This window comes from Polypterus senegalus, chromosome 15 (genome assembly GCF_016835505.1).
Source record: "Polypterus senegalus isolate Bchr_013 chromosome 15, ASM1683550v1, whole genome shotgun sequence".
NCBI lineage: Eukaryota > Metazoa > Chordata > Cladistia > Polypteriformes > Polypteridae > Polypterus > Polypterus senegalus.
The window spans coordinates 5,371,354-5,399,175 of NC_053168.1; the positions used below are offsets into that span (position 1 = coordinate 5,371,354).

The 27,822-nt window shown below is 41.8% G+C and overlaps 2 protein-coding genes across 4 annotated transcripts in view; both read left to right on the forward strand.

Moving 5' to 3' along the window:
• Window positions 1-12,737, forward strand: part of dync1li1 (dynein, cytoplasmic 1, light intermediate chain 1) — a 61,089-nt gene extending 48,352 nt beyond the window's left edge. Inside the window, exons 10-14 of one of the 2 annotated variants that reach the window (XM_039736532.1) lie at window positions 857-901; window positions 3,591-3,711; window positions 3,801-3,944; window positions 9,959-9,985; window positions 11,804-11,890. In XM_039736532.1, coding sequence (XP_039592466.1) covers window positions 857-901; window positions 3,591-3,711; window positions 3,801-3,944; window positions 9,959-9,984 — 336 coding nt within the window. In that variant the 3' untranslated portion in view covers window position 9,985; window positions 11,804-11,890. Of the gene's footprint in view, window positions 1-856; window positions 902-3,590; window positions 3,712-3,800; window positions 3,945-9,958; window positions 9,986-11,803 lie in introns of both variants that reach the window. The other variant, XM_039736531.1, reaches the window with a different exon arrangement.
• A 14,339-nt stretch (window positions 12,738-27,076) lies between these two features.
• Window positions 27,077-27,822, forward strand: part of cmtm6 (CKLF-like MARVEL transmembrane domain containing 6) — a 65,706-nt gene continuing 64,960 nt past the window's right edge. Inside the window, exons 1-2 of one of the 2 annotated variants that reach the window (XM_039736601.1) lie at window positions 27,077-27,466; window positions 27,575-27,720. In XM_039736601.1, coding sequence (XP_039592535.1) covers window positions 27,592-27,720 — 129 coding nt within the window. In that variant the 5' untranslated portion in view covers window positions 27,077-27,466; window positions 27,575-27,591. The other variant, XM_039736600.1, reaches the window with a different exon arrangement.

Consider the following 27,822-nt stretch of genomic DNA (forward strand, 5'->3'; position numbering starts at 1 on the left):
TTGGGAGACAAAGTCAGAGAGGCAAGATGGCGTTGGTTTGGACATGTGCAGAGGAGAGATGCTGGGTATATTGGGAGAAGGGTGCTAAGGATAGAGCTGCCAGGGAAGAGGAAAAGAGGAAGACCTAAGAGGAGGTTTATGGATGTGGTGAGAGAAGACCTACTGGTGATGGGAGTGACAGAACAAGATGCAGAAGACAGAAAGATATGGAAGATGATGATCCGCTGTGGCAACCCCTGACAGGAACAGCCGAAAGAAGAAGTGTTCTCAGATGTTGTCACTGATTATGAATCTGATTGGAACAAAACCCTGAAGCCACAGTGGGCCCCCAGGACCGACTTTGAGAAGCCCTAATCTAGACCATGTTGAGAAAAAGAAGTGGCTATACAGTGAAATATTACTTGTTTCATATTGACATCTCACTGTCATCTCCATTATTTTGGCAATTTGTTCTGTTTGTCTTTTGATTTTATCTGGATGGGGAAATATGGCACTTCTAGTGTTCTTACAACTATTAAATGAGCGGATATTAAGAAGGTTCTAAATAATTCTGATGTCAGATGACTCGGTCATGGGACTGAGTCAGAGTTGGGGAAAAATGTGTCATTTTCAATTTTAAGGATCTCGGATATTATTAGCTTTGGTGTAAACTTTCAGTTGCGTATCTTAAGATTGCCTTTTCTGAAAAGTGTGCCTTACTGAGTATCAAGATTTTATTTTAAGGCATAACTATTCATTCATATATTTTATACAATTTGATGTTTACATAGTTAATTAAAAGTCGTATTGTAAATTATGGTTAAGATTAATTATGTAAAAAGTAACGCAAGTAATCTTTTTCTTGTCTTTTAAACAGACATTACTATCTAAACAGCCTGCAGCTTCTACAGGAAGACCAGTGGTCAGTATATGTTAATGTGTTTGTTCCTGTAGGCATTGTCTTATTTTAAAGTTTTAATTAAATCAGAATATTTACTGGTATATAGTACACCCCCAAAATTTGCGGGGGTTACGTTCCTAGAGCACCCGCGAATTTTGAATGTGGTTAAAAAAAAAATGCCTATTTTTCATAGTTTAAACCCTAAATATGCCCCCAAAACACTTCAATTTCAAACTCAGTTTGAAATTTCAAATACATTACCTAAAAAGAATGTAAAGGTAAACCCGTATACTGCACAGTACTGTACTGCTATGTCTCCCGCAGTGCTAGAATGTAAAATACCGATGTTCCCGCAATATGTACTGTAATTCATGCAAGCGCGTTTTCATTGCCAGAAACCTTAGAAGGAGCAGCTCGTTTCGGCGGCATCTTGAGGCTTTAACCCTTAAACTGCAACATACTTGGGGTTAATGCGTCCTTGGACGCCAAATACTTTTTTGCTGCACTTTTAAGTAAATGTCACAATTCACAAAGAAAAAGTGAAATTTTAGTGGAACACGTTTTTCATGCAAAGAGCATCACAATTACTGCAACACTGATCATTTTACATACTGCTAATGCACTGTAAAAACTATTTTAAAAAAAACTACTGGAACAATATGTATAAAGTGCAACTGACGCCATGGATGTAAATAACTGAGCCAACTGCGCTTGAACTGGCAGCACGCAAAGGTAAGCGCCGATACCTGCAGGTTAGTCTAGTGCAGCTTGGGTCACAGAATTGCACAGAAACACTTCAAACAAACATGTCTCTTTCAGAAGTGAAAAGAGCTCAGCATGCAGTTAGTTATCGATTAAACAATAGACAAACATAGGGGAGCACAACCTCCAAACGGAGCAGAGAATGTCTGAAGGAGGTGAGAGAAACAAAGCAATCAGCCAAAAAGGACAGGTGCTGTTCAGGCTTTTAAGTAAGCGTAGTGCGAGAATCCGCAATCAAGAAGACGGTGATTTTTTTTATTTTTATGGTGGAGATTCCAGGGACGCATCCAGCCTTGACCCGACCCGCCTACACTCACAAACAGAGACAAAAACAAAGCAAACCGGTAATCAAACAGCAAATAAAGAATGTCATGAAAACAAATAAAATAAGAAAACAACGACACCCCCCCTGTTCCCCTTACAGTGATTACACATTAAATACAACAAAGCACAAACAAAACACACACACAGTAAATCATGAAAAAGTTCATGAAACATGGCAATGGATGAAAAGTAATGATGAAAATAGATAGTCCAGAGATCCGCGCGTTGAATGGGAATGTACAGATAGTCCTTCCGATAGTTCCCAAAATGGTGAAGACAGGTTCAGGAGTGCTCCTTTCTTTGCAGGATGGCCATGAATCCACTTACAGTCCTCATGTACACAGGCAGACAATCCAGATGCACAAAATGATCCAGGACAAAAGTAATAAGTACAGGTAACCCAACAGAAGGCAGACAGGAACTTGAAACACAAATTACAAAAACCTTTTTTTTTTTTTTTTTTCGGCCCCCTTTTTAAAAACTGCGCTGACATCCTTTGACCTCAACAGCCTCAGCACCCTCAACAGAAGACCAATCAGAGCCACCGCAGGGACTGCTGGGAGTTGCAGTTTCAAATTCTATTGGCTACTTTCACTGTCCCAAGTTGTGTTTTTCACTACAGCTGCTTCCTGTTCTCTCCACAGTGCAGTATTACCACAAAAAAAGTCATAAAATTTGCGGAGGATATTTGCTTTTTCCGCTAACAATTATTAGGTAGGTTCTAAGGAAAAATGCACGAATGCCTGATACCGCGAACTTTGCGGGGGTCTACTGTACATAAAAGATATGTACATGAAAATGGTATAACACAATGACATCATTTTTTTTTTCTATAATTGTGTATATACTGTGTGTATCTCCTATCTGTTAATTTCATCAAATTCTTCTTGAAAACTCTTTATTGAAAAAATATAATTTCCTTAAATTTAGGTGTTTAATGTGGCTAAGGTGTATCTTTTCAGGAATAACGAAGGTAATAGTTAAGCAATTAATTCATTAACCTCCTAATAAAGTTGTCTATTTTTAACTGAATTTTCCAGTTTCAGCTACAGGTTAGACAGGCAAGTTTTGATTGGTATGTGTAAAGTTTGAGTAACTCTTAACCTGTAAAGACTGCAAGCACTAGAATTCAGTCATTTTCCGGCCCACCTTGTCCTTTAACGGTCACAGGGCATTGCTGGAATCTATCCTAGCTAGCATAGGGCACAGGGTAACACACACGCACATACTCGCACACCAAACACACCTTGGGGGCAATTTAATGTTGCCAACCCACCTGACCTGCATGTCTTTGGACTGTAGTAGGAAACCCACGTAGACACAGGGAGAAGATGCAAACTCCACATAGGGAGGGCTTGGGACATAAACTCGGCTCTCCTTATAGTGAGGCACTACCACTGTGCCATTGTGCCGCCAAACTGCTGGAACTGAAATAATCAAATAGAAATATTTTATTGCTCTTTTCTCTTAATTTTCTCACTCTGTCTCTCTCTGTTTGTTTGCCTTTATACTTCTGAATTCACATTCTTCAGGCAGGATGAGACATTACAGATAAAACACAAAAACAATTTAAACCATTTATTTTATTTTTTTGTTTTTTAATAATGTTTTTCATTATTTTAAGGAACCTTCAAACAGAGGTCCTACTGGTTCACCCAGAACACCAAGTCGGTCTGGATCTACAAATGTTGCCAATGTAACACCCATTTCAACAGGAACTAAGAAGATTGACCCTAACATGAAAGGTAAAGGAAAAGAATGAATCTTAAGTAGTTTTAGCCCTTCCTGCATATCATCAGCACTGATATTTCAATTTTTATTTTCTGTACTGCAGCTGGGACTACAAGTGAAGGGGTCCTTGCCAATTTCTTCAATAGTTTGCTCAGTAAAAAAACTGGCACTCCTGCTGTTGGGGGCAGCAATCAGAGTGGGAGTGGCACTGGAGGCAGTTTACCACCAGGGTCTGCAAAGAAATCAGGTAGGGCTTAATAATGCAGAATACTTTGGGTTTTTTTTTGTTTTGTTTTTTTTGCCCCATTTCTGCTTTTAATTGTTTTGTATTGTCATCATGTTTATCATGTTTCATGTCATATCATCTACTGTTAAACCGTACTTCTAAAATTTTTATTATTATGCTGTATTAAGGAATTGTTCTGTTCTGTGTATTGTATTGTATTGACCCCCTACTTTTGACACCCACTGCACACCCAACCTACCTGGAAAGGGGTCTCTCTTTGAACTGCCTTTCCGAGGTTTCTTCCATTTTCCCTAAAAGGTTTTTTTGGGAGTTTCTCCTTGTCTTCTCAGAGAGTCAAGGCTGGGGGGCTGTCAAAAGGCAGGGCCTGTTAAAGCCCATTGCGGCACTTCCTGTGTGATTTTGGGCTATACAAAAATAAACTGTATTGTATTGTATTGTATCATAAGTAGTCTTGTCAAATCTAGTGATTCCAGTGTTATATGACTAACATTACCTACAGCAGTACTCTTCTGCAGTTACCCTTACATAGCAGTAAGTTTTTATACCTTGGTTAGCACAGTGATGGCAGGATAAAGCTTGCAGAGGAGATGTCTGAAATGAATTAATTAGAAAAAGTGAATCTTCCTAATCTATTGATCCATTACAGTCTGCCTATCTGAGCAGTTTGGAACACAAAGCAAGAACAAACATTATATAGTACTGGGGGGGCTACTGGGGCAACCCCCAGCTGTGGCGCAACTCAATCTTCAGCTAACTAAATCACCTAAATACAAACATTGGTGTTATGAAAAGCACTGTGAATACTGTGTATGTCAGCATTTAAGTTTGATTTGCTGCACCGCATCGAGCCATTCATCAAACATTGAAGCACGCATTTTGATCCTGTTGGAGAGTAGTTGTCCCATCGTAAGGATGACAATAATTTCTAACCTTCTCTATCAGCTCTTCTTTGACGTTTTCAGCCATGTTGATAGTAAACAGTGACATTGGCATATGTTGAGCACTCTGGCCTCTCAAATTTTTACTGGTACTGCAACTCGCGCTTGTGTGATGTTTAATTTCTGATGATGTACTCCGTGGACACATCTAAAGAGTGCTGGGAATGTGTGGCAGCCATGATGCATGTGCAGAACCGTTCTGAGCATCAAGTATATCCCGGCCCTTAGAAACTGCATGCTCATCTGAAGCAAATAAATTCTAAAGGGCTATCAAAAAACAAATCTATGCATTTCATGACAGTTCGTGTACGCAGACGCTCACTCATGCGTAGGCTTTTTAAATTTGTCTGTCTGTTCTTGTCACAGCTGACCTTTTTAGTTGTGAAGAGAAATTGGAGGTCCTGTTTTGAAATCCATACAAACACTGTGATGGACATGCATTCAGGACTTGCATAATATTAATCAAACCTGCCCTATTTCTTTGTTCAAAAAAATGCTTGTGTAATAGATATTTAGCTTTTGTTGTACATTTGGTACTACATATTTTTATTTTTTAAAGAAAAGGAGAACAAACAAATGCAAAGTGCAACATTAAAAATCGTGAGTGGTCTCTTCTAGACTTTCTCATATACTCCGATATGGGGATGGATGTTTGAGGAGTTAATCGCAAGACACGGATTATATTTTTATATTATGTACATTAAAGAACAATCAACATATAAAATGAATGATATATTGAACAATTATTATGAAAGGAAAGTTGAATAAATCGGACTCTGCAGCTGCATGAATGAAAAGGTAAAGTACCACTTTACCGGTTAACGGAAATAGCCCGAAAGTTGATAGAAATGTACGTTTTGTACCTAATACTTAATGCAAAATTTGATTGACCTAAGTGAAGGCGTACTCAAGTTATCCTTGAGATTTACACGCACACAATTCCAAAAATGGCATTTTTGGACTCTGGGGGAGGGGACGTTGGGGGGTAGAGGGAGGTCTAAAATGTCGAGATTCATCCAAATCTTGTCATCGAATCTTTGGTCTATTAAAATACTTTCCTTATACTTTGTATACGAGAAAGTAAAACGAAAATTAAGTCCCCAATCCATCTCTTTGGGAGGTGGCTGAGAAAAGAAATTGGGGGTTTGAAGAAAAAATCAGCACTGTGCCAGTCACCTGGCTGTCACATCCCAATTACAGCAAAATGTTTTTTAAGTGCGATTCCTTTTTCTAAACATGATATAGTGAATGAAGAAGATACATTTCTAAAAGAGTTAAGTTAGAAAATAATAAATTCCTCCAAGCATTTATTAAGCACTGCTCTAGACTTTTTCTGGAAGGTACCAGGCAGATCATAGAGGCTAAATGACTTACTGAAATGAATTTCTAATGGAGGAAAATGAGTACAATAAATAATCAATAAGTTAAAAAAAGGATTAAAACATCCAAAACAAGCAAAAGAGCGATGGAAATGGAGGACCACAAAGACGCAGCAGGAAGACCGGACCAAAGCATATGAACAAAGGAGCCAAGCATTCTAAGAGAACAGAAATGATAAAATGGGTCAAGTGCTAAACCAATTGAATGTCATTTGAAGGGGTTCATATGAATCCGACGGACTATTTTTATATTGAACTAGCAGGAGTACCCGGCGTTGCCCAGGAACCTATAACCGGTGAATTTCCCAAACGAAAGAAACAGGAAATAGAAATAGAACAAACAGTCTTCTGATTCACATTTTATTGTAAGTTGCTCCACTCTGCATTCTGTCTGCTGTGGCGTTTCAGATGCCCTAGAAATAGAGTTTCTTCTGGCATCTGAAGTGGACCTTCCTAGTCTCTTTTTTCGGTGGCATGGATAATATTAGTGAAAAGCAGGACAATTATAATGTGTTACATGGTATTAGGTATGGAATAAGTACCACAGTGAGATGAATTTACCTTATTTACAATATGTCGGAAAGAGAACACAAATAGCACCAGTCAGTCAGAAAGAGCAACACTGAAATCGTACTGTGAGTCTGAAAGCGAGCAAATATCACCACAAATACGGAAAGCCAGTGAGAGAGAGTAGCACTGAAACCGTCCTGGGAAAAATGGCGGAAAGTGGTGCCCAGTTTGTAAGGAGCATCTGTGTAAGGAGAATCGTTATGCCATCTAACGGACGTTGGAGATGGTAACTACAGAGAGAAGTGACATACAACCGCTGCTGCATCTGGGGAAAATGGTGGGAGAAGGATGCTGTCTTTTTAAGGCGAGTCTGTTGAAACGTGCTTGCATATAATGGACGTTGGTGAATGAAATACCGAACTATTAGTGCGTGTGGGAGTGTGACCCGCAGAAACACGGGTGTGTCAGCCGGTCACACACACTGGGTTGTTCACGTTTTACATCCATACGGCAGTTCGCCTTCACCTGATCAAAGCAGACGGCCTTCTCATACTTGGACACTTGTACCATCTCTTGGCAATTTAAAGAAACATGGGTAAAGAGCAATGCACAGGGACCAAACGTGCCGCTAGATGGTGCCGCCGTGAACGTCTGTCACAATGCGTGTGCCAAACATTGTGTCTGTGAAAAGGTGCCCTGCGCTTCACCACGAACATTTTTCCCAACCAAACATACCCCATGACCTCCTCCTGGTCACAAAGGAGCCTCATCCCCAGTTTGGTGGCGATCGGACACCCGGTGCAGATTTGTATGGTGAACAAACAAACATAAAATGCATACACACACAGATATACATAGACTCTGCTTTATATATTAGATTAATCTGTGTTTTAGAATATTTAGAGGAAATGTTGGCTTCATTAAGAATTTGAATCTCAGCTTAAGACTGAAGTGGGGTCCAGATCTGAATCCGACTTGACTGTAATAGTGCGAGACATTTTTACCTACATGACAGTGATGTGTGTATGGAGATCGGTTTGATTTGAAACTTGTTTGTGAAATTGAAAAAGGGATGAGGTAAGACGGAGGATGCCGTATGTTTTCAGGGCCAACCTTTGATTAAAGAGAAAAGTACAGAAAGTAGCTGACAGTTTAGGGTAAAGAGTCCAGAATGAGAGGAACTCCGACACTTCACAAGGATCGGTGAGTGTATGAACGCCCAAAGCGGACCGGTGCGAAAAAGAAATGAGATGCCACGTTAGTAGGCTTGGATTATCTAGTTAGATTGCAGGACGGCATTTAACACCTTCAGAGAGGGTAACATCAGGAAGGGCATCCGGTGCAAAATTTTGCCAAATCAATATGCAGAAGCTGATCCGCTGTGGTGACCCCTAATGGGAGCAACCAAAAGAAGAAGAAAAGTGTAGCTATAGATTTAATCTTAAGATCTTAGGCTAGGGGTGAGCAATGTCCGTCACGGAGGGCCGCAGTGGCTGCAGGTTTTGTTCCAACCCACTTTCTTAATAAGAAGTCCAATTATTGCTGATGAAGCACTTATTGCGTAAGTGACATTTTGATGCTTCATTGTAGTGGTCTCGCTTGTTAAGGTTCCCCACCCTTAATTGCTTATTTCATTCATTGTTTTAATGGCTCCTTATTAGCAAGAAGATGTAAATGGCAAAGCAGCCAGCTGTTCTCCATTTCACTTTTTTATCCCATTTACATCTGTGTGTGTTCATCATGCACCGTTTGATTTAGTAAAAAGGTGACCGACTGAAAATTATCCGTTTTTAGGTGTCCAATCATTTGGATGATATCCTTGGAAAGGAAAAAAAATCTATGATATAAGAACCTTACATTGGGTAGACTAACAAGCCATAAAATTAAATAAGGTCTGAGACTGGCAGAGATTGGCTACTAATTAAGTAATTGGGTTGAAATGAAAACCTGTAGCCACTGCGGACCTCAAAGAAAGACATTGCCCACCCCTGTCTTAGGTAGTGTCTTTACTTTAAACGAGATTCTAAAAACTTATCTTTTTAGAAAGATATTTTATTATTGAAGTATTTTTTTAGGTCTTTTTGTTTTATAACTTTATTTTACTCTGTAGCAATTTGAGATTGTTTATATAAAGTGCAGTGTGAATAAAATGTATTATTTATTGAAAAATTATTATGATTCAATATTAAACAAATAAAACAACACAATAATTAAAGTGTGACTGCTGGTGGTGCTTGGGACATCAAGACACTCTGTATTTCAGTCTTTTATTACCATAGAGCTGTCCTGTCCCCTAACCCTAGTTATCAAAGTTAGGCTTCCTTTTCAAATTAATTAATGTATTTATCTGCATTATAGACTGTAACATCTTTAAATGGATATTAATAAGACAGCTGAATGAATGAGGGAAGTCTTCTGCTAGCAGACTGAAGTTTCTTGAATTGCCACATTATTTAATGGAGCGATCAAAGTCAAGAGTTCTGTAGTTTAATGAGAGTCTTGGGCAGCCTGCTCATCTGACACCCTGCTTTGTTCCTGTGACCTAAAGAAACTGCCACCTGCTTCCTAGTGACCTTCCCTAGGCTGGGCTGTCTTCCTCCTGCTCACCTCTGACCCCACAGGGCTGACGCACTTCCAGATAAAAGATTTTGTGGCCTCCAGCGTCCTCATTCTGCCTTGTAGTTGGTTCCCTGTGTGCTTTCCAGCTTGTGCCTCACAAAAGAGTGAAGTGAACTGTAAAATTATCTAGAAAGCAGCCTTGTGTATGAACGAGTCAACAGTAAATTAAAGTGGGACATTCATTCCTGGTAAAGTTTAAAACCTAATGAACACTACTACCATTCACAGGTGTGTTTGAAAGAGTCTGACAAGCTGTAAATGTCCATGCTGTGGGGAAAGTAAAGTGGAAAGCGGCCATTTTTATACATAAAATAATGTGTTGGTATCCAGTATAGTTCAAACCCTAATCTTACTCAAAATGCTCAGATAGTGGGAAAATAGTAAAGGTGGTAGGATTTCCAGTATGTCTTGGGGTGCGTGTTTTTCCTTTGTTTTTGTTTACAATTCAGTTGCATCATATTTTGTCATAAAGATTGTATAAAACCTGAGCAAACTACCTTGTCTTGTCTTCTGATCTGTCATTGAGTGATCACTGTTTGTTAATGTCACTTCATCTTCTGTGTGATAGCAGTTACAGGCTGCTGGCCACGTTAAGGTCAGTGTTTAATGTAACTTCCTTGCTTGCATGAATGTCTGTCTGTCTTGCAATTCTTTTCCTACGCAAAACTTCCCATTGATCCTGTTGCATGACGCTTTCTCATATTGCTCATTTCAATCCCGTAGCACTTGACTATTGAAGAGGACTGTATTTTACATTTTACATGCGTGTTATGTTAAGCTCTGTCCCTTAAGACCTGCTCCTGCCCTGGCAAAATATCCGCTTGTAAAGTAAAAAATCTGATAGAAATAAGATGTCTTGAAGTGGGGGCCTTTTCTAGTGCATGGCTTTATAGCTATTCCTTTATGTCATTTAAACTAACTGGAATCCAGTTAATACTAAAATATGAAAGAATATTTTACTTTTGTTGTAATCTCCTGCAAATTGCATTTCTGTTATTTACACAATTTACCTTACACTGTGCCATTGCTTGTATGTGGGACATGAGGGGCCAAAGTTGCCTCTTTCCACAAAACTTTAATAATAATAATTCATTACGTTTTTATATGGTGCTTTTCTCACTACTCAAAGCGCTTCATTAAGTGGGGAGCCACTTCACCCACCACTAGATAGATAGATAGATACTTTATTAATCCCAAGGGGAAACTGACATACTCCAGCAGCAGCATACTGATAAGAACAATATTAAATTAAAGAGTGATATAAAAAGATAGATATAACTACACTAATTTGTAGCACCCACCTGGATGATGCAACGGCAGCCATTTTTACTCCATTATACTCACCACACATTAGCTGTTAGGTGGTGATGCGGATCAACTTGAGACAGGGGATGATTAGGGGGCCAGGATGACTAAGCCATGGTTGGTAATTTAGCCCGGACATCAGGATAAACCCTTCTCTTTATGAAGGATGCCCGGGGATCCTTTATGGACCTCTGTTTTTACGTCTCATCCAAAGGACAGAACCATTTTAACAGTACGGTGTCCCCCTGTTACTGTACTTGGGGCATTGGGATCAGCACACAGACCACAGAGTAGGCACCCCCTGCTGGACTCGCAAATACTTGTTCTAGCAGCAACCCAGACTTTCTTAGATGTTCTTCCATCCCAGTACTGACCGGGACCGAACAGGCTTAGCTTCAGGTGGATGACCTGTTCAGTGCTGGTGGGGATAGGCAATATAGGCATGTGGAGTGTCATATTCTGCTATTTCAAGGTTAGTGATTATGAATACAATATTTCTGGGATTTCATTCTTTACCAGTGGTCCTAGCCCTCCAAGGAACACTCTCAGAAAGTTAAAAATGACATTTTAAATATAAGCATGCGGGGTATTGTTTTAGACTACAGTATTTCAAGGTCCATGGCTACGAATATGATGGTGTTTTTGATCCTCTACCAGGGGTCTAGCCCTCTATATGGTGGTCCAGATCTAATTATGCAATTTTCATTACTCTATAACTTAAGTATACTACATAGAAAAATCACCCGAAAAATCCCGGACCATTGAAGTGTGCGAACTGACAACATGAAGAATCGTCTTCGCACCGAACTGGAATCGTCCCCACGTAAATCAAAGTCATCCAGACAATCTGGATCTGCATAATTAGATCTGGACCACCCTGTATAGACTTCTATCAGAGGGTAAACAAATGTAATTTCAATTGAGAATATTTATCATTTAAATGGCAGCTCACACTTTAATTTCTCAAATCCTTGACTCCACTCTGTTTATTATATACCTTTACCTCAGGGGAATAAATCCTTACATTTCTTATGAACACCCCTATTTAGGTGGGTTTACGCTAATTGAGATTTTTTTCTCTCTTTCTCTCTCTCTCTTTTCCTCTCAGGTCAGAAGCTCGGCTTAACAGACGTACAGGCAGAGCTTGATCGCATATCAAACAAGACGGAAGCTGAAGTGTTTTCCCCGACGTCTCCTACTTCTCCAGATGACAGTGAAGTGTCCTGAAGTCCACCCTGACAAATGTCCTCGCGTAACCAAGTCTGCCTCTGCCAGTTTCCGTCACTTAATATGGAGGATTACAGACTTAAACCAGCATAACCTTTTTATGTTGAAATGAAGGATGGACGTTGCAACTTAGTTCATGTGCTGTCCTAAAGGGACCTGTGTGTTGTTTATGTTCGTATTCCACCAAATTCGAAAAAAGTCCCGTTAAACCTGGGCCCTAGTGTTTAAAAAAAAAAAAAAAAAAAAGCCACAGTGCCTAGTCTACAACTCTACTAAGATTCTTTAGTATGATGTTGTGTGTGTGTGTGTGTGTGTTTTATATTTATTTAAAAAGTACCCTCAAGAATTGGTAAACCTGACTTGCACATTTTCCCTAAAACTGTTCAACAGCTGAAACTTTGCATGCTTTTAATTTGAATGCAAAGTGATATGACGTTCTGGTATATCTGTACATTTATGCAGTGTTTTGTTTTTTTATATATTCTTTCAAAAGAACAGTTTCAGTGAAACTGTTGTGTTTTGGAAGCCGCTTCTTTTCCACTACGTGAAATTGTCTAATCAAAAGTATGCAAGGACAAACCTAAAAAGATCATTTATTATTCTTGATAGCCTTTTGCATTTGTGCAATTTAAAGTTTAAAAAAGTGCACAGTTTGTCCATATTGTCAGTGCCGTGTCACTCTGAAGGCCACAGTTTGCCTTGTTTTGACAGTGTACAGTTTGTGATCTTCCAAGTTGTCCTCTTTAGTTCAAATATCGTAGTGCTGTTCCTATTGCAGTCTGTAATCCTAATAAAATGGTATTTATTCTCCTGCAGCACACCGGAATATCCATGGCTTTTTTTGTGTAATAATGTAAGAGCTTCTTGAAGGGTAAGGAAAAAAAAAAATAACTTCCACAATAAATTTGATAAAAAATAAAATTTTATATATCCTTATATATAATTTGATACTATCCATACACAGGTATATGGTGTTCACGTCAATACCTCGACTCAATACAAGTTAGAACCATGCAATGGGACTCTGCCTCTGTAGTTAGAACATCACGTGGCAAACGCGGACGCAGTATTGCATGATTGGCTACGAATGTTCGAATGCTTCAGTGACGCCGCTGGACGGCCGAGTATAGTAAGTCGATGTTGGTTCGAGCAGATAACAGTAAGTTCGGTTGGTTTGGTGGGGTGTACTTTCCAGGACTAACATCGTCGACTGACTTAAACCCTTCGACGGCTCCGGAACCGTAAGTAATTTAGAACGTATCGCCATTTGCTTGGTACAACGAAATCTATCTTTGGGCAGTTCGGTTTTGGCATCCGTCTTTCATTGTCATTGTTTAAATTTTAGCCGATCTCGGATCTAAAGTGACCACGCCAACATAATTATTACTCCGACTCTGATTAGAGTCGTAAAATACGGTTCGTTTTGAAAATTTGTTTGCCGGAAAAAAAATCAAATGAGGTGCGCCGAAGAGCTGAGTTCACGTCTCACAGCCCCGTTTTAAACAGGAAGCTCTTCATTACATCGCTCGAAAAGGTCTATTTTATGCACAAATCAGTGCCATGATAACAAAATCATTTCAAAACAAGTAATTCTTTGCAGAGAAAGTATGGATTTCACAAACGTAGAATTTGTAGCCCGATTCGATCGGCCTCCTAGTCGCTTGTGTGTGTATGTGTGAATATGTATGTATAAAATAGTATACTGCTCAAAAAAATGAAAGGAACCCTTTTGAATGAGAGTACAGCATCAAGTCAGTGACGCTTGTGGGCTGTTGATCTGCTCAGTGAAGTAGCAGAGGGGCTTGTTTATCAGTTTCAGCTGCCGTGGAGCACTGGGGGGGCCACAATGAGACGACTCCCTAAACAGGAATGAATGGTTTAACAGGTGGAGGGAGGCCACTGACATTTTCCCTCCTCATCTGTTTTGTCACTCGTTTTGCATTTGTCTACGGTCAGAGTCATTACTGGTAGCATGAGGCGATACCTGGACCCTACAGAGGTGGCACAGGTAGTCCAACTTCTCCAGGATGGCACATCAGTACCACGTGCCATTGCCAGAAGGTTTGCTGTGTCTCCCAGCACAGTCTGAAGGGCATGGAGGAGATTCCAGGAGACAGACGGGCAGTTCCTCTAGGAGAGCTGGACAGGGCCCCTCATTGAAGGTCCTTAACCCATAAGCAAGACCCACCGGTATCTGCTCCTTTGGGCAACGAGGAACAGGATGAGCACTGGCAGAGCCTACAAAATGACCTCCAGCAGGCAGGCAGGCCACTGGTGTGAATGTCTCTGACCAAACAATCAGAAAAGACTTCATGAGGGTGGCCTGAGGGCCTGACAATGTCCTGTAGTGGGCATCGTGGAGTTCGATTGGCATTTGCCATAGAATACCAGCATTGGCAGGTCCACCACTGGTGGGCGCCCTGTGCTTTTCACAGATGAGTGCAGGTTCACCCTGAGCACATGTGACAGATGTGAAAGGGTCTGGAGAAGCCGTGGAGAATGTTTTTCTGCCTGTAACATTGTTCAGCGTGACTAGTTTGGTGGGGGATCTGTCTGGGGAGGCATATCCATGGAGGGACGCACAGACCTCTACAGGCTAGTCAACAGTGGGCACCTTGATTGCCATTCGGTATTGGCATGAAATCTTTGGACCCATTGTCAGACCCTGTGCTGGTGCAATGGCTCCTGGTGCATGACAGTGCCTGGCCTCATGTGGTGAGAGTATGCTGGCATTGATGCCATTGACTGCCCCCACCCACGCTGACTCGCCTGACCTCAATCCAATAGAGCACCTCTGGGTGGGACATTATATTTCGGTCCATCCGACACCACAGCCTGTCCAGGAGCTCAGTGATGCCCTGGGGTTTATTTTTTGTACGTGGATTACTCATTTAGTCGGATGTAATTGTTGGCGATTTGGCCTGATCCTGGATCTGTCGGTTTTACAAAACTCTCGCTGGATGCGTTATCATAGCAGAACATCCAAATCCTCAAACGCGCTCGGAGCAGGTTTGTTCTGTGTAAACGAGGATTAGCTCACACACTTAATCAGTAGCCTTGCATGGAATTCATTCAGTCATGGCTTCACCGTTCATTAAAATGAGCGACCAATCGATATCGGTACGCAAATTATAAGAGAATTTCATATAGAGAGGGTTTTGTGCGATCAGCAAGATCCTTTATTGCTCCTGGAGGAAATTCTTTTTGAAAGACACCGCTTTATTAGCACCTTATATTCAAAGTCAAACTAGGCGAAGTCGGGCTCTCACATCCACACAGACTGTTTGCATTGCTTTGAGGTTTTGTGCAGGCGGCACTTTTTTTATATACTGTATGAGATGAGTCTTGTAGTTTCTTCGGATGCAAGTTTGCAAACCCAAGCTGTGCTCCTATGTTCATTTTAGAGAGAGGAGGCTTTAAGAATAATAATTCTTTTCATTTATATAGCGTTTTTCTCACTATTCAGAGCGCTCAGCGATTGCAGGTTAAGGGCCCAACAGAGCAGAGTCCCTTTTGGCATTTATGGGATTTGAACCGGCATCCTTCCGATTGCCAGTGCAGATCCCTAGCCACAGAGCCACCACTCCCTCCTTTCATTTCTGTTTGGGTGCCATTTAAGGAAAGAAAAGAAGCAATTCAGAGGAACGATGAAGCAATTCAGGGGACCAAATCTTAAAAAAAATCAAGTCGATTAAAATGAATTCAAAAAGAAGTTAAATTAGTAGCCAAACACAGGTCACTATTTAAAAAAAAAAAAAAAGGTTTAGAATTAAAACCTGCAGCCACTGTGGTCCTCCAATGACCAGAGTTGAGGACCCTTGAGTAAGACAAAGGATGTCATCGTAGAGTTCAGGGGCAGCAAATCCATTCTTCCCCCCTTATACCCATTGCTGATGAAATTATGGAGGTGCTGAGGACATACAAGGACCCTGAGGTGTATCTGAATGATGGCCGTCTCTATACAAGGAGGGTCAGAGTTGCCCCCGTTTCCTGAGGAGGTTGTTTTGATGTATGCAGGCCCCTCTTCTGATTATAGTGGCCAGTGCCATTTTCTGTAGAGTAGTGTGCTGGGCACTAGGGCAGGTGGTGCCAACAGACTAAACAAACTGATTCAAAAGGCCGGTCCGGTCTTGGGAGTCGGGCTGGATTGACTGGAGGAAGTGGTCGGACAGACGTGCGCTCGGAAAGCTGCTTACTATCTTGGACAGTGACGCTCACCTCCTGTATGAGGTCTCGGCTAAGCAGATGGGCACGTTTGGTAACAGATGGAGACAGATTACTCTAAAGCAGGAGGCCTGTAGTGGCTTCAGGTATTCATTCTAACCATCTTCTTAATTAGTGACCATCAATCCTTCTATTGTCACGCTTGGGTCACAGATTTGCACAGAGACACAGGAGGTCGTAGAAACAAGAAGGATTTTTATTCAAACACTGCAAACACATGAGCTTAAACGTACTCCATGACAAGTCAGAGATGACAGTTCCGCTAGGAGAAGAGAGAGAGATAAAAGCAAACAATCAATTCCAAAACCGACAGGCACTGTGCAAGGCTTTTAAGTTAGCGGAGTATCACGTGAGGCTTGTATTACGCGTTCTAGCGCAAGTGAGAAGGTAAGGAGCAATGTGAGGGTAGTCTGTGTTTCAGGGGTATTCCCAGGGGCGTCTTTGTCCTCTTGGGTGCGATCACCCTCCAGCTTACACCCTCCCCCTCGGCTTTATTCACATTCTCGTGAATCAAGCGACTCTCTGTACCAGGTTCAGGTTCATGTAGTCGTGATAATACATCTGCGTTGACGTGTTCAGAGCCTGGTCGATGTTTCACTGTGAAGCTGTAAGGTTGTAAGCCCAGAAACCATCTCATGAGACGAAAGTTTGTATCTTTCTGTCGGTACAACCACTGAAGTGGAGCATGATCAGTTACCAAAGTGAAGTTTCGCCCCCACAAGTAATAGCGAAGTTCTTCCACAGCCCACCTAATTGCCAAGCATTCTTTCTCAATTGTAGAATAATTACGCTCCCTCGGAAGTCATTTCCTACTCAAATATGTGATTGGATGTTCTTCTCCATCAAAAATCTGTGACAGGACTGCGCCCACACCAAATGCGTCTGTTTGCAAGACAAAATCCTTTGTGAAATCCGGGTTCCTTAGAACCGGATCAGAAGACAATGCTTTTTTTAAATCGCTGAAAGAGCGTTCGCAGTTTTCTGTCCACGAGATAGGTCGGTTTTTCCTGCCTCTAGTAAGTTCTGTAAGGGGAGCGGCTCTATGTGCAAAATTTGGAATGAACCTTCTGTAGTAACCAGCAAGCCCCAGAAAAGCGCGTACCTGTTTCTGTGTTTTCGGTCTCGGGTAAGCAAGCATTTCTTCTATTTTCCTTAACTGTGGCCTAAGTAAACCCTTGCCCATAGAATAGCCTAAGTAATGAGTCTCGGACATGCCCAGTTTACATTTCTTAGGGTTAGCAGTAAGGCCAGCCTGTCTCGAGCTTTCAAGAACAGCTTGAAGCCGCTCTAAGTGTGTTTGCCAATCATTGCTGAAAATCACAACATCGTCAAGGTATGCCCCGGAATATTCAGAATGAGGACGCAGGATCTGATCCATCATACGCTGAAAAGTTAGAGGTGCTCCGTGAAGACCAAACCAGGAGTCTTGTAAATTCATAAAGTCCGTCGGGAGTCGCAAATGCCGTTTTCTCACAACTGCTAGCCTCTAAAGGCACCTGCCAATAGCCTTTTGTGAGATCTAGCGTAGAGATGTAGCTCGCCTGACCCAATTTTTCCAACAGTTCATCGACACGGGGCATCGGATAAGCATCGAATTTAGAGACCTTATTCAAGCGTCTGAAATTGATACAGAACCAAATTGAACCGTCTTGCTTTGGGACTAATACAACGGGGCTGCACCAGTCACTTTTACTTTCACGGATTACACCCAGTGTCAGCATCTTTTTTACCTCTTCGCGGACAATATTTCGTCGCGCTTCCGGGAATCTGGAACGGCCGCATCTGTACGTGAACGCCAGGTTCAGTGATGATTGCATGTTTTGTAATGTTAGTCTTGCCTGGTAAGTCTGAAAAGACATCAGTGTTTCGTTCTATCAAAGTTAACAGTTCAGTCTATCCAACCCGCTATATCCTAACTACAGGGTCACGGGGGTCTGCTGGAGCCAATCCCAGCCAACACAGGGTGCAAGGCAGGAAACAAACCTCAGGTAGGGTGCCAGCCCACCACACGGCGTACACACCAAGCACACACTAGGGACAATTTAGGATCGCCAATGCACCTAACCTGCATGTCTTTGGACTGTGGGAGAATATCCACACAGACACAGAGAGATCATGCAAGCTCCACCCAGGGAGGACCTGGGAAGTGAACCCGGGTCTAATTAGTGACCAGTTGCCAAGTGACCAAATTTTAATCGACTTGGACCCCCGAATTGTTTTTTTTTCTTTCCTTAATTTGCATCCAAACAATAATGAGATGCCAAACGTGCCGACGCATGCCCAGCTAACTTGTGCTCATCACACAATATCTAAATATATAAAGAAAAAGGTGACGGACTCGATAAGGCCGATCTGCTCAGGTCACCAGAACATCTTGATGCTGCCCTTAGAAAAAAGTGGCAGAATGAGAGCAGCAACAAGCTGTGGGGTTAAATCAATAAATGGGTTTAATTAACGACAAGAACGGGCTTCCAATTAAGAAACTTAGTTGGTCATCTGGTGGCACGCATCACCTCTCATTTCTGCATGGCTGCCATTTAATGAAGAAAAGAAACAAGTCAGAGGACTGAATAATTAAAAACGGGGCTATTAAAATGAAAGGGGAAAGAAGGTAATTAGCAGTGATAATTGGTCACCAATTAGGAAAAGGCTAAAATGCAGAATCGGAGATGGACACCCCTGCTCTAAGGAGTGCCAGGTGAGATCATTTCTAGCCTCGGCCAAGGGGTGAATCATTAAACTGGGCCCTGTGTGTTGCTCCGTGAGGCGCAATTCCATTTTTAGGGTGGTAAATCAGGGCCATGGGAGGAAACAAATATGGGGGAGAAGAGCATAAAATGGGGAGATTTTTTAACTACTTTTTATATGGATATGGGTGTCCATACCTTCCACATCCAACGTCCATAACTTCCACCAGTCAACTGAATTGACCACAGGTGGACTCCAATTAAACATCTCAAGGATGATCAGGGAAACAGGATGAGCTTCATGGCAAAGGCTGTGAATACTTATGTACGTGTGCTTTCTCAAATTTTTTTATTTTTATTAAATCTGCAAAAACCTCAAGTAAACTTTTTTTTCACGTTGTCATTATGGGATGTTGTGTGTAGAATTCTGAGGAAAAAAATGAATTTAATCCATTTTGGAATAAGGCTGTGACATAACAAAATGTGGACAAAGTGATGCGCTGTGAATACTTTCCTCATGCACTTTATCTTACCTGTCGCTTATAAATTTCCTTTCTATTATAAAGCACTGTGCACATAATCTACCTGTTGCTTATACTGTATAATTCCTTTCACATCTATCTGTTTTATAGTGCCTTTTGCATCTCTTGATCTATTCATTCATTATGAATGGCGATTACAATCAATCAATCAATAACAGATACCCCTGATCTCAAGTCGTGATGTGTATAAAGCACAGAATCCGTTTCTTTCACTCCAACCTCTCCACCACCTTGGGCTGTCAAAGGACATCCGGGACAAGGCTGGAATGAACTACAAGACCACCAGCAAGAAGCTTGGTGAGAAGGTGACAACTGTTGGTGCAATTATTCAGAAATGGAAGAAACCTAAAACGACCATCAATCGCCCTCGGTCTGGAGCTCCATGCATGGTCTCCTAGGCTGGTGAGGATGATGATGACAAAGGTGAGGGATCAGCCCAGGATTACACGGGAGGAGTTTGTTAATGATCTGAAGGCACTTGGGACCACCACACAGTCACCATTGGTAACCCACTATGGCATAATGGATTGAAAGCTGGCAGTGCCCACAAGGTCCCCCTGCTCAAGGTGACACACTGGCAGACTTCAGACAGGCCTGGGGCCTCATGTATAAACGGTGCGCACGCACGGAAATGTTGCGTAAGAACTTTTCCACGTTCAAATCGCGATGTATAAAACCTACACTTGGCGTAAAGCCACGCACTTTTCCACGGTACCTCATAGCTTGTCGTACGCAAGTTCTCCGCTCGGTTTTGCAGACTGGCGGCACCCAGCGTCAAAGCAGTGCTACTGTTCCTGTGTTGTTACTCATTATTTTCATGACGCGGCTTTATAAATACACTGAAACTAACCGCATATTGTTTATTAGTGTAATGCATCTGATTGTAATGAACTTGTAACAACAGAATTGTCCAGGGAACAGCCATAGTATTCCAAATACAATAACTGCTTTAGCGTTGTTACTCTCACTGCACCTTCCTCTTCTTATTTTTCTTCTTCTTCTTTCAGCTCCTCCCGTTAGGAGTTGCCACAGCGGATCATCTTTTCCCATATTACTCTCACTGCACCACTCAGAGTATTTCTATCACTGTATCTGAGTGTGAATCACAGCAGCAGCTGATCGGAAAGAGAATTATCGGTATACAGCTTCAAGGACACGCTGTCTCAGCCACTGCAAAACGTTTCAAAGCCTTTCCTGTACGGACCTCGCGGTTCAGAAACAGTTTCATCCCAAGAACTTTAAATGCACTCAATCAATTGCTCCTTGTAGAACTGTTAGGACTTATAAATACAATCACGTTAACTTGCACTACAGTTATAATGTCGCACAACCTGAGCCACTTTATTAAGTGCGTATTTACATATGATGACGAGATCATTTTTCAGGTGAAATGCAGCAAAATATGTTTGTTAAATTATACAGATAAAACTTTAACTTCATTTAAATAATCTATATTCTTCACTGGGAGTGTCGTGAAGGATAGAATAATTAAACATGTACTACAAAGATATTTCAATGTTCTTTAAACGTTTTGAAGAATCTGCACTAAGCTTACAGATGGCTTAACGTCTATTACAGAGCTGATTGTGTGGCGATCGGTTACTTGGGGAAAGAAAAGCAAGGACTGCAGTGACGGCTACGCCAATATATATTGAATATAAAACAGAAAGAGAAAATAACAACACAGCTAAAAACGCAGCGACAAATTTCGGCAAAAGTTAAATGCTTGTGTCATGAGCACGAGGCGGCCATGCAGTGTCCACAACGGAAGTAGCCATCCACCGTGATAAGCTACCTTACTGACGGGCAGGCGAAGGAGCCACCGATTCTTCCTCTGCCCAGTGCCACCACAAGCCTAGAGCCGTCCCTGAGTACTGCTGCAATAAATTATTTCATCGATGTGAAAAACATGTTTAATAACGTGCTTTAACTCCTATCATCATGAAAATGACATCACGTATACATCTCAGTATTTGAGTTATTCAGAGAGCTGTAATATCACGAATGTCATGGACTCTGTGTCCAGTTGGAGGAAGAGAGCCGGTTTAAGAAGCAAGTAGTGATTCACACACAGACATTCATTTGACACTCAGACAGTGGGCTACAACTCAGCTTTTCACGGCAACTTTGATATGTGACTTCTTTTTTATTTCCGGCACTGTGTGATTTTGTGAATGTGAGCTTTCAAGTTTCTCCAACACGCTATGTCACTCGATCAACTTCCTTTTGTTGATTATCTATGGCGTTATTTCAGTGCCACTATTCTGAGCACACGTAAAAAAATATTGCAAGTGCAAGTGTTGCATTTTGAGGAGAAATTTATTTTGAGCGTACAAAAGCTGAATTTGAGTGAACAAAATTCATTGCTGCGTGCAAAAAATGTATTTCAGTGTTTGCACTTATCCATATACACACACACAATAGCACCCCCTCTCGCTCAGTTTTTTCATTTGCGCTTGCTCGCAATGTGTTGCTTGCTCACAACATTCTCTGCTGCGAGCTCAACTCTCTGTACACCGTTATAAGTGTGCCACAAAACCAACCAATCACAGACTTGGTTTCAAAAATTCTGATTGGCTCTTACGGTCTCCAATCAGCTCGCTAGCTGCTGCATTCCGGAAACAGTCCGAAATGTAGCTAAATCCAGCTAAACTCAATTAAACCCCAATTTGCGGATAATATCTTTAATTATTTTATTTTAAAATATATTATTTGTTAAGACTATCGTTGGTGTAGTACTCTCCCAGTCAATGCCTGGATCCTGAAGCTCCTTCAAATCCACAAACATATATAATAGTCATTATTCCAGAATAGGTACTTTTGGGAGTAATGTTATTTTGTGTAAGCGTTTTTCCAATAAATACAACAATTTAAAAAGAATGCCTTTGTTTTCATGTTCTTCTTACTGTGATTTACATTAGTGGTAATTGATAGGCAAGAATGTATAAAATCACCAGAAGCATCTCGCAGATGTGCCACAATGAATGCAGCAGCTAGCGAGCTGATTGGAGACTGTAAGAGCCAATCAGAATTTTTGAAACCAAGTCTGTGATTGGTTGGTTTTGTGGCACACTTATAACGGTGTACAGAGAGTTGAGCGCTCGCAGCAGAGAATGTTGTGAGCGCAAGCAACACATTGCGAGCAAGCGCAAATGAAAAAACTGAGCGAGAGGGGGTGCTATTGTGTGTGTGTATATGGATAAGTGCAAACACTGAAATACATTTTTTGCACGCAGCAATGAATTTTGTTCACTCAAATTCAGCTTTTGTACGCTCAAAATAAATTTCTCCTCAAAATGCAACACTTGCACTTGCAATATTTTTTTACGTGCGCTCAGAATAGAGGCACTGAAATAACGCCATAATTATCCCACGGTTTATTTGAACAAATAGTATGTTTTTCCTTTGCCTCCACTTGGTATTCGATGAAATTCTTATATTTTCCCCCGTGCTTTTCCCATTGTCTTTTCACAGAAGGCTGCGCTTAAGGGCGATTTATATTGATTTGCATATTCAAATAGGCGTAATTCTGGGAGGATTTGGGGCGTTACATAAAGCGCGTGCACGAGTGTTAGTTTTCACGCTGATCGGGATTTATGTAGCGGAAGAACGTGGAAGTTGGAGTGCGCACAGATTCCTGCATCTGGATTTTTCTGTGCGTAAGCACATTTCGGCTTTTGTGCTTACGCCATGTTATAGTGCGAGTTCTACGCACGCCGTTATACATGAGGCCCCTGTTGTTGAGTACAATGACATGCAAATCAGTTTAGAACTTTGATGTCGTTTTTTTTTTTGTATTTTTGCTTGATATTCTGTGTCTGTCCATTAAAATGAAACTACCATAAAAATTAGAGGCTCTTCATTTCCTTTGAAGTGAGCAAACGTACAAATTCAGCAGGGGATCAAATCCTTATTACACCCCACCCGCCACCCCAGTATTAAGGGTGTAAAGTTCGATTCCTGATTGCGATCGAGTTTATTATTTTTACACAAAAGGAGTTAAAATGGAGCATGTTGACAAGCTACAAAGTGAATAACATAGCGAGTGATGTTGAGTCACTAAAGTACTAATGAGACACAACCCAAGTCGACTACGATTGATGTTCTTATGGTGGTTAATTGGGGCGGCCCACCTACCATTGGTAGAAGGGGAGATAAGCAAAGCACCTCGAAATGACAGATCCTGAGGCTTAATGGGAACGACGTGATCGAAAAATGGAGGCGAGTCGTTCAGACACACAGGGAACTCTGAGGGGACACTCGGGGCACACGATACCCAATGTCAAATATTCAAAAATGTATTCTGCCATCTTTCTTTGGCAGGTAATGTGGCGCATTTAAGATATTTTGCATCAGCTGTAATCTAAGCTACTTCTCTAAATGGCTTTGGCAACACAGTTTAATTGGACATAATAATAAGAAATGATTTTATTAATATAGTACTTTCCTCGTTTCCTCAAAGCACTTTACAGAGAGGCGAGCCACCTCAACCACTGCCAGTGTGCAGCACCGACCCAGATGAAACGAGTGCAGCCATTCCTGTGCCAGTGAGCTCGCCACACGTTAGCAGTTAGGTGGCAAAGGGGTGAGAGAAACAGTTAGCCAATCAGAGACCAGGGATGATTAGGGGGCCCGAACAGATGAGGCCGTGATTGGCAATTCAGCAAAGACGAAACCTGTCTTTACAATTGGGCATATCGCCATTGACATCTATTATATAGTGCCTTTCATAACAATCTGTATTATGCATCACTTTTGACATCCACTATGTAGTGCCTTTTCTACCTGTCTGTATTGTGGATCACCTCTGAAGTCTGCTCCATTGTACTATTCCTGTCGCTCTCTGTATCACACTCTTTAAGTCTGTAGGAGTCTGCGTCATCACTTTTTATGGTTTTGCTTCAGCAGCAAGTGCATCTGAATATACCTGTGGGATTAATGATGTCTATCTGAGGCCGCGTCTCTCAACCTTTAAGTATTTAAAGTAGACCCGAGTTTTCATAACAGTTTTAATCGCGCCCCCCAACATTTTTGAAAGGATCCCACTAATACCAATTTGTTCTTTTTAAATGAATGATATATCATAGTTGCATATTTTATTATACCTACTTAACTTTTATCGACATTTATCTAACTCTAGATTTATTTTTCTAGTATCAGAATGTATCCATCCATCCATCCATTTTCCAACCCGCTGAATCCGAACACAGGGTCACGGGGGTCTGCTGGAGCCAATCCCAGCCAACACAGGGCACAAGGCAGGAACCAATCCTGGGCAGGGTGCCAACCCACCGCAGGACACACACAAACACACCAAGCACACACTAGGGCCAATTTAGAATCTCCAATCCACCTAACCTGCATGTCTTTGTACTGTGGGAGGAAACCCACGCAGACACGGGGAGAACATGCAAACTCCACGCAGGGAGGACCCGGGAAGCAAACCCAGGTCTCCTTATTGTGAGGCAGCAGCGCTACCACTGCGCCACCGTGCCGCCCTGTATCAGAATGAAGTTTAAGTTCATTTGTTTTGGTGTCAATATTTTTGATTCATTTTCTTTTTTTTTCATCTTTGTGCCCCTCAGAAAACTTCCCCCCAGAGGAGAGCCCACCCCACAGTTTGAGAACCACTGATCTAATCTAACTCACCTACAGTGCCAGTCTATTATATAGTGCCCTGGCTGTCTGTCATTTGATGCCTTTCTATATCTATCTATCTATCTATCTATCTATCTATCTATCTATCTATCTATCTATCTATCTCTCGTGTAGTGCCTTTCACGTCTGTCTCTCTGTCTGTTTGTCATGTAGTGCCTTTTACTATCTATTGTGGTAAATCAGCTCTAGACACAGACAGACGCACAGAGTCACAAGTCCAAAGAGCACACGCTTTTATTTTATATTCACTTATGCCCACAAATTACCACAAATTAACTCAGTTTCTTCCTCTCTCTTTTTTCTTTCTTTCTTTCTTCTCTTTTACTTCTGCCACCTCCACTCCTCCCTTTACAAGCTCTGTCCTCCAGCTCCCAGAATGGAGTGAGGCGGCTCCTTTTATGTTGCTCCTGGATGTGCTCCTTGACAATCTTTCTGCAGCACTTCCGGGTTTGGTGGAAGTGCTGCAGCCCATGGCTCCAGAATCATCCGGGTGGACACTGGCCACAACAAGGCTGAGCTTCTGAGCTCCAATCCTGTGGCCCCAATGCAAACCAGGGGGGCTGCCCTCTCATGTCCCGGGGGAGGTCCTTCCATCCTCCAGGCGTCGTGACTGGGCAAGAGTCCCAGCCATCCACCACACTATCTATCTATTCTAGTGTCTTTCATGTCTGTCTGTCTGTCATGTAGTGCCTATCCTATCTATCTATCTATCTATCTATCTATCATATAGTGCCTTTCACATCTGATGGCCTGTTGTGATGCCTTTCACTATCTATCTATCTATCTATTATAGTGTCTTTCATGTCTGTCTATATATTATATAGTGCCTTTCATGTCTTTCAGTCTGTCATGTAGTGCCTTTCACTATCTATTATATAGTACCATTCATATCTATCTGTCAATTATATAGTGCCTTTCACATCTGTCTGTCTGTCAGACTTTTAGTGCCTTTCACGTCTGGTGGTCTGTTATCTACTGCCTTTCACTATTTATCTATTATATAGTGTATTTCATGTCTATCTGCTGTCTGTCTGTCATGTAGTGCCTTTCACTATCTATCTTTTATGTAGTGCCTTTCACATCTATGTATCTGTGTGTCTGTCATTCATATAGTGCCTTTCACATACTATCTATTATATAATGTCTTTCATGTCTATCTACCTATCTTTTTATTATATAGTGCCTTTCACATCTATCTTTCTGTCTATCAGGTGATATGCATTTGGCATAGACATGGAAAATTAAAAAGCACAATCCCACCCATAACCCTACCAATAACCCCTTGTTAAAATTCCACAATGCTGTATTAGGGAAGGGAGATTAAAGAAATGTCACCTTTAGTTGTGCTGAGTTCGAGTTTAACCCTTTAATACTGACATAAAATGGTGGCACCAAGCATTTGAATTCCAATTCAATTTCAACTGTCCGCTCTGCTGAGGTATTCGCTTTGAGTTCCAGGTCTGCTGTTCTCCAAGACCAGGCTGTGGGCTGCTGTGCTGTTAGTTTCTATTGACTCATTTGGCTGACCCCTTTATCTGAGGTGACTTACACCATTTATGACACAATTGGTTTTGATTTCTTTTAGTTTTCCTAATGGAGCACAGACTGGTGAAGTGACTTCCTCAGGGTCACACAGTGGTGTCAATAGAAGCCAAGATTCAAGATCATCCCTAGTTTTGTAGCACTGGTGCCCTGACCAGTTAGTGCAACATTTTAGGGGGCCTTGGCTTAAGAGAGTTTGGGAACCCCTGGTCTGTCACTGATCTTTGGAGATGTAAGAAGAAAACCTCCCATGGACATCAGCAGAAAGTACAAACTCCACATTGGCAGAAGCAGAGATCAGGATTCAAACCCCAAGGTGCCCAATGTGTCAGACAGAAGCACATGCAAACCAGGACTGGGCACACGATGTTAGAATCCAGAAGGCAGTATTGGTGTACCAGCAGTGCCCTCCTGTTGTATACCATCCGGGTGAACAGGTGCGTCTTTTCTTTCAGAGTCTGCCACAGAAAGGCGCTATATAAAACAGAAATGATTATACAACAGGGCATTCTTGTTATGTCAAACTTCAAAACAACGATAAACAGTTTGAAATCAACGTTTTCGAGGCGGCTGGCACCATTCTGAATTTCGATTCCGATGAAGTGGGCTTCAGTGCTCGGCGAGCCCGCTATGTCAGTACCGCGCACGCGCGTCTCACCGCCCGCTGCGACTTTCGGCTTATTTGCGCGCTGCCAGGCTCATATAAATAAAATAAAATCAGATAAGCTGCTGTGTCACGTTGAGTTTCTGTTTCCTACTTTATTGTTTGGGGGGAACTCCAGCCTATTGTTTGTTTGTGATTTTTTTTTTTTGGAAAAGGACGAGCTCGGGAGGCGTCAGCGCGCTCCCCTCCGACACCAACTTTCAGTTTCTATTTGAGTGCCGCCTGAGGTGAGGTGACCATTTTGAAAAGTTCCCTCGGCTCTCGTTTCTTTTCCTCGTGATCGGATATCTCCATTTCATCTTTACTCCTTTGTTTTTGGCCGGTGATTACTACAGGGTGTCTCGGATCCACCATGGCGGATGCTCCAGTATATAATAAAACGACGACGGCGAATCCACACAACTCCAGCTCTGCGAAATTCCTCGATGTGCCCAACGACCACCTGGATGTGACGCGGGCGGCGATCAAAGTGGTCGAAGTGGTGAGTGCAGCTGGTGGGCTTTCTTTTACCAACGTGAAAATCGCGGCTGGTCTAATTTACCGTTTAGGGCAAAATAAAATCAAATTAACCTGAAAGAAAAGG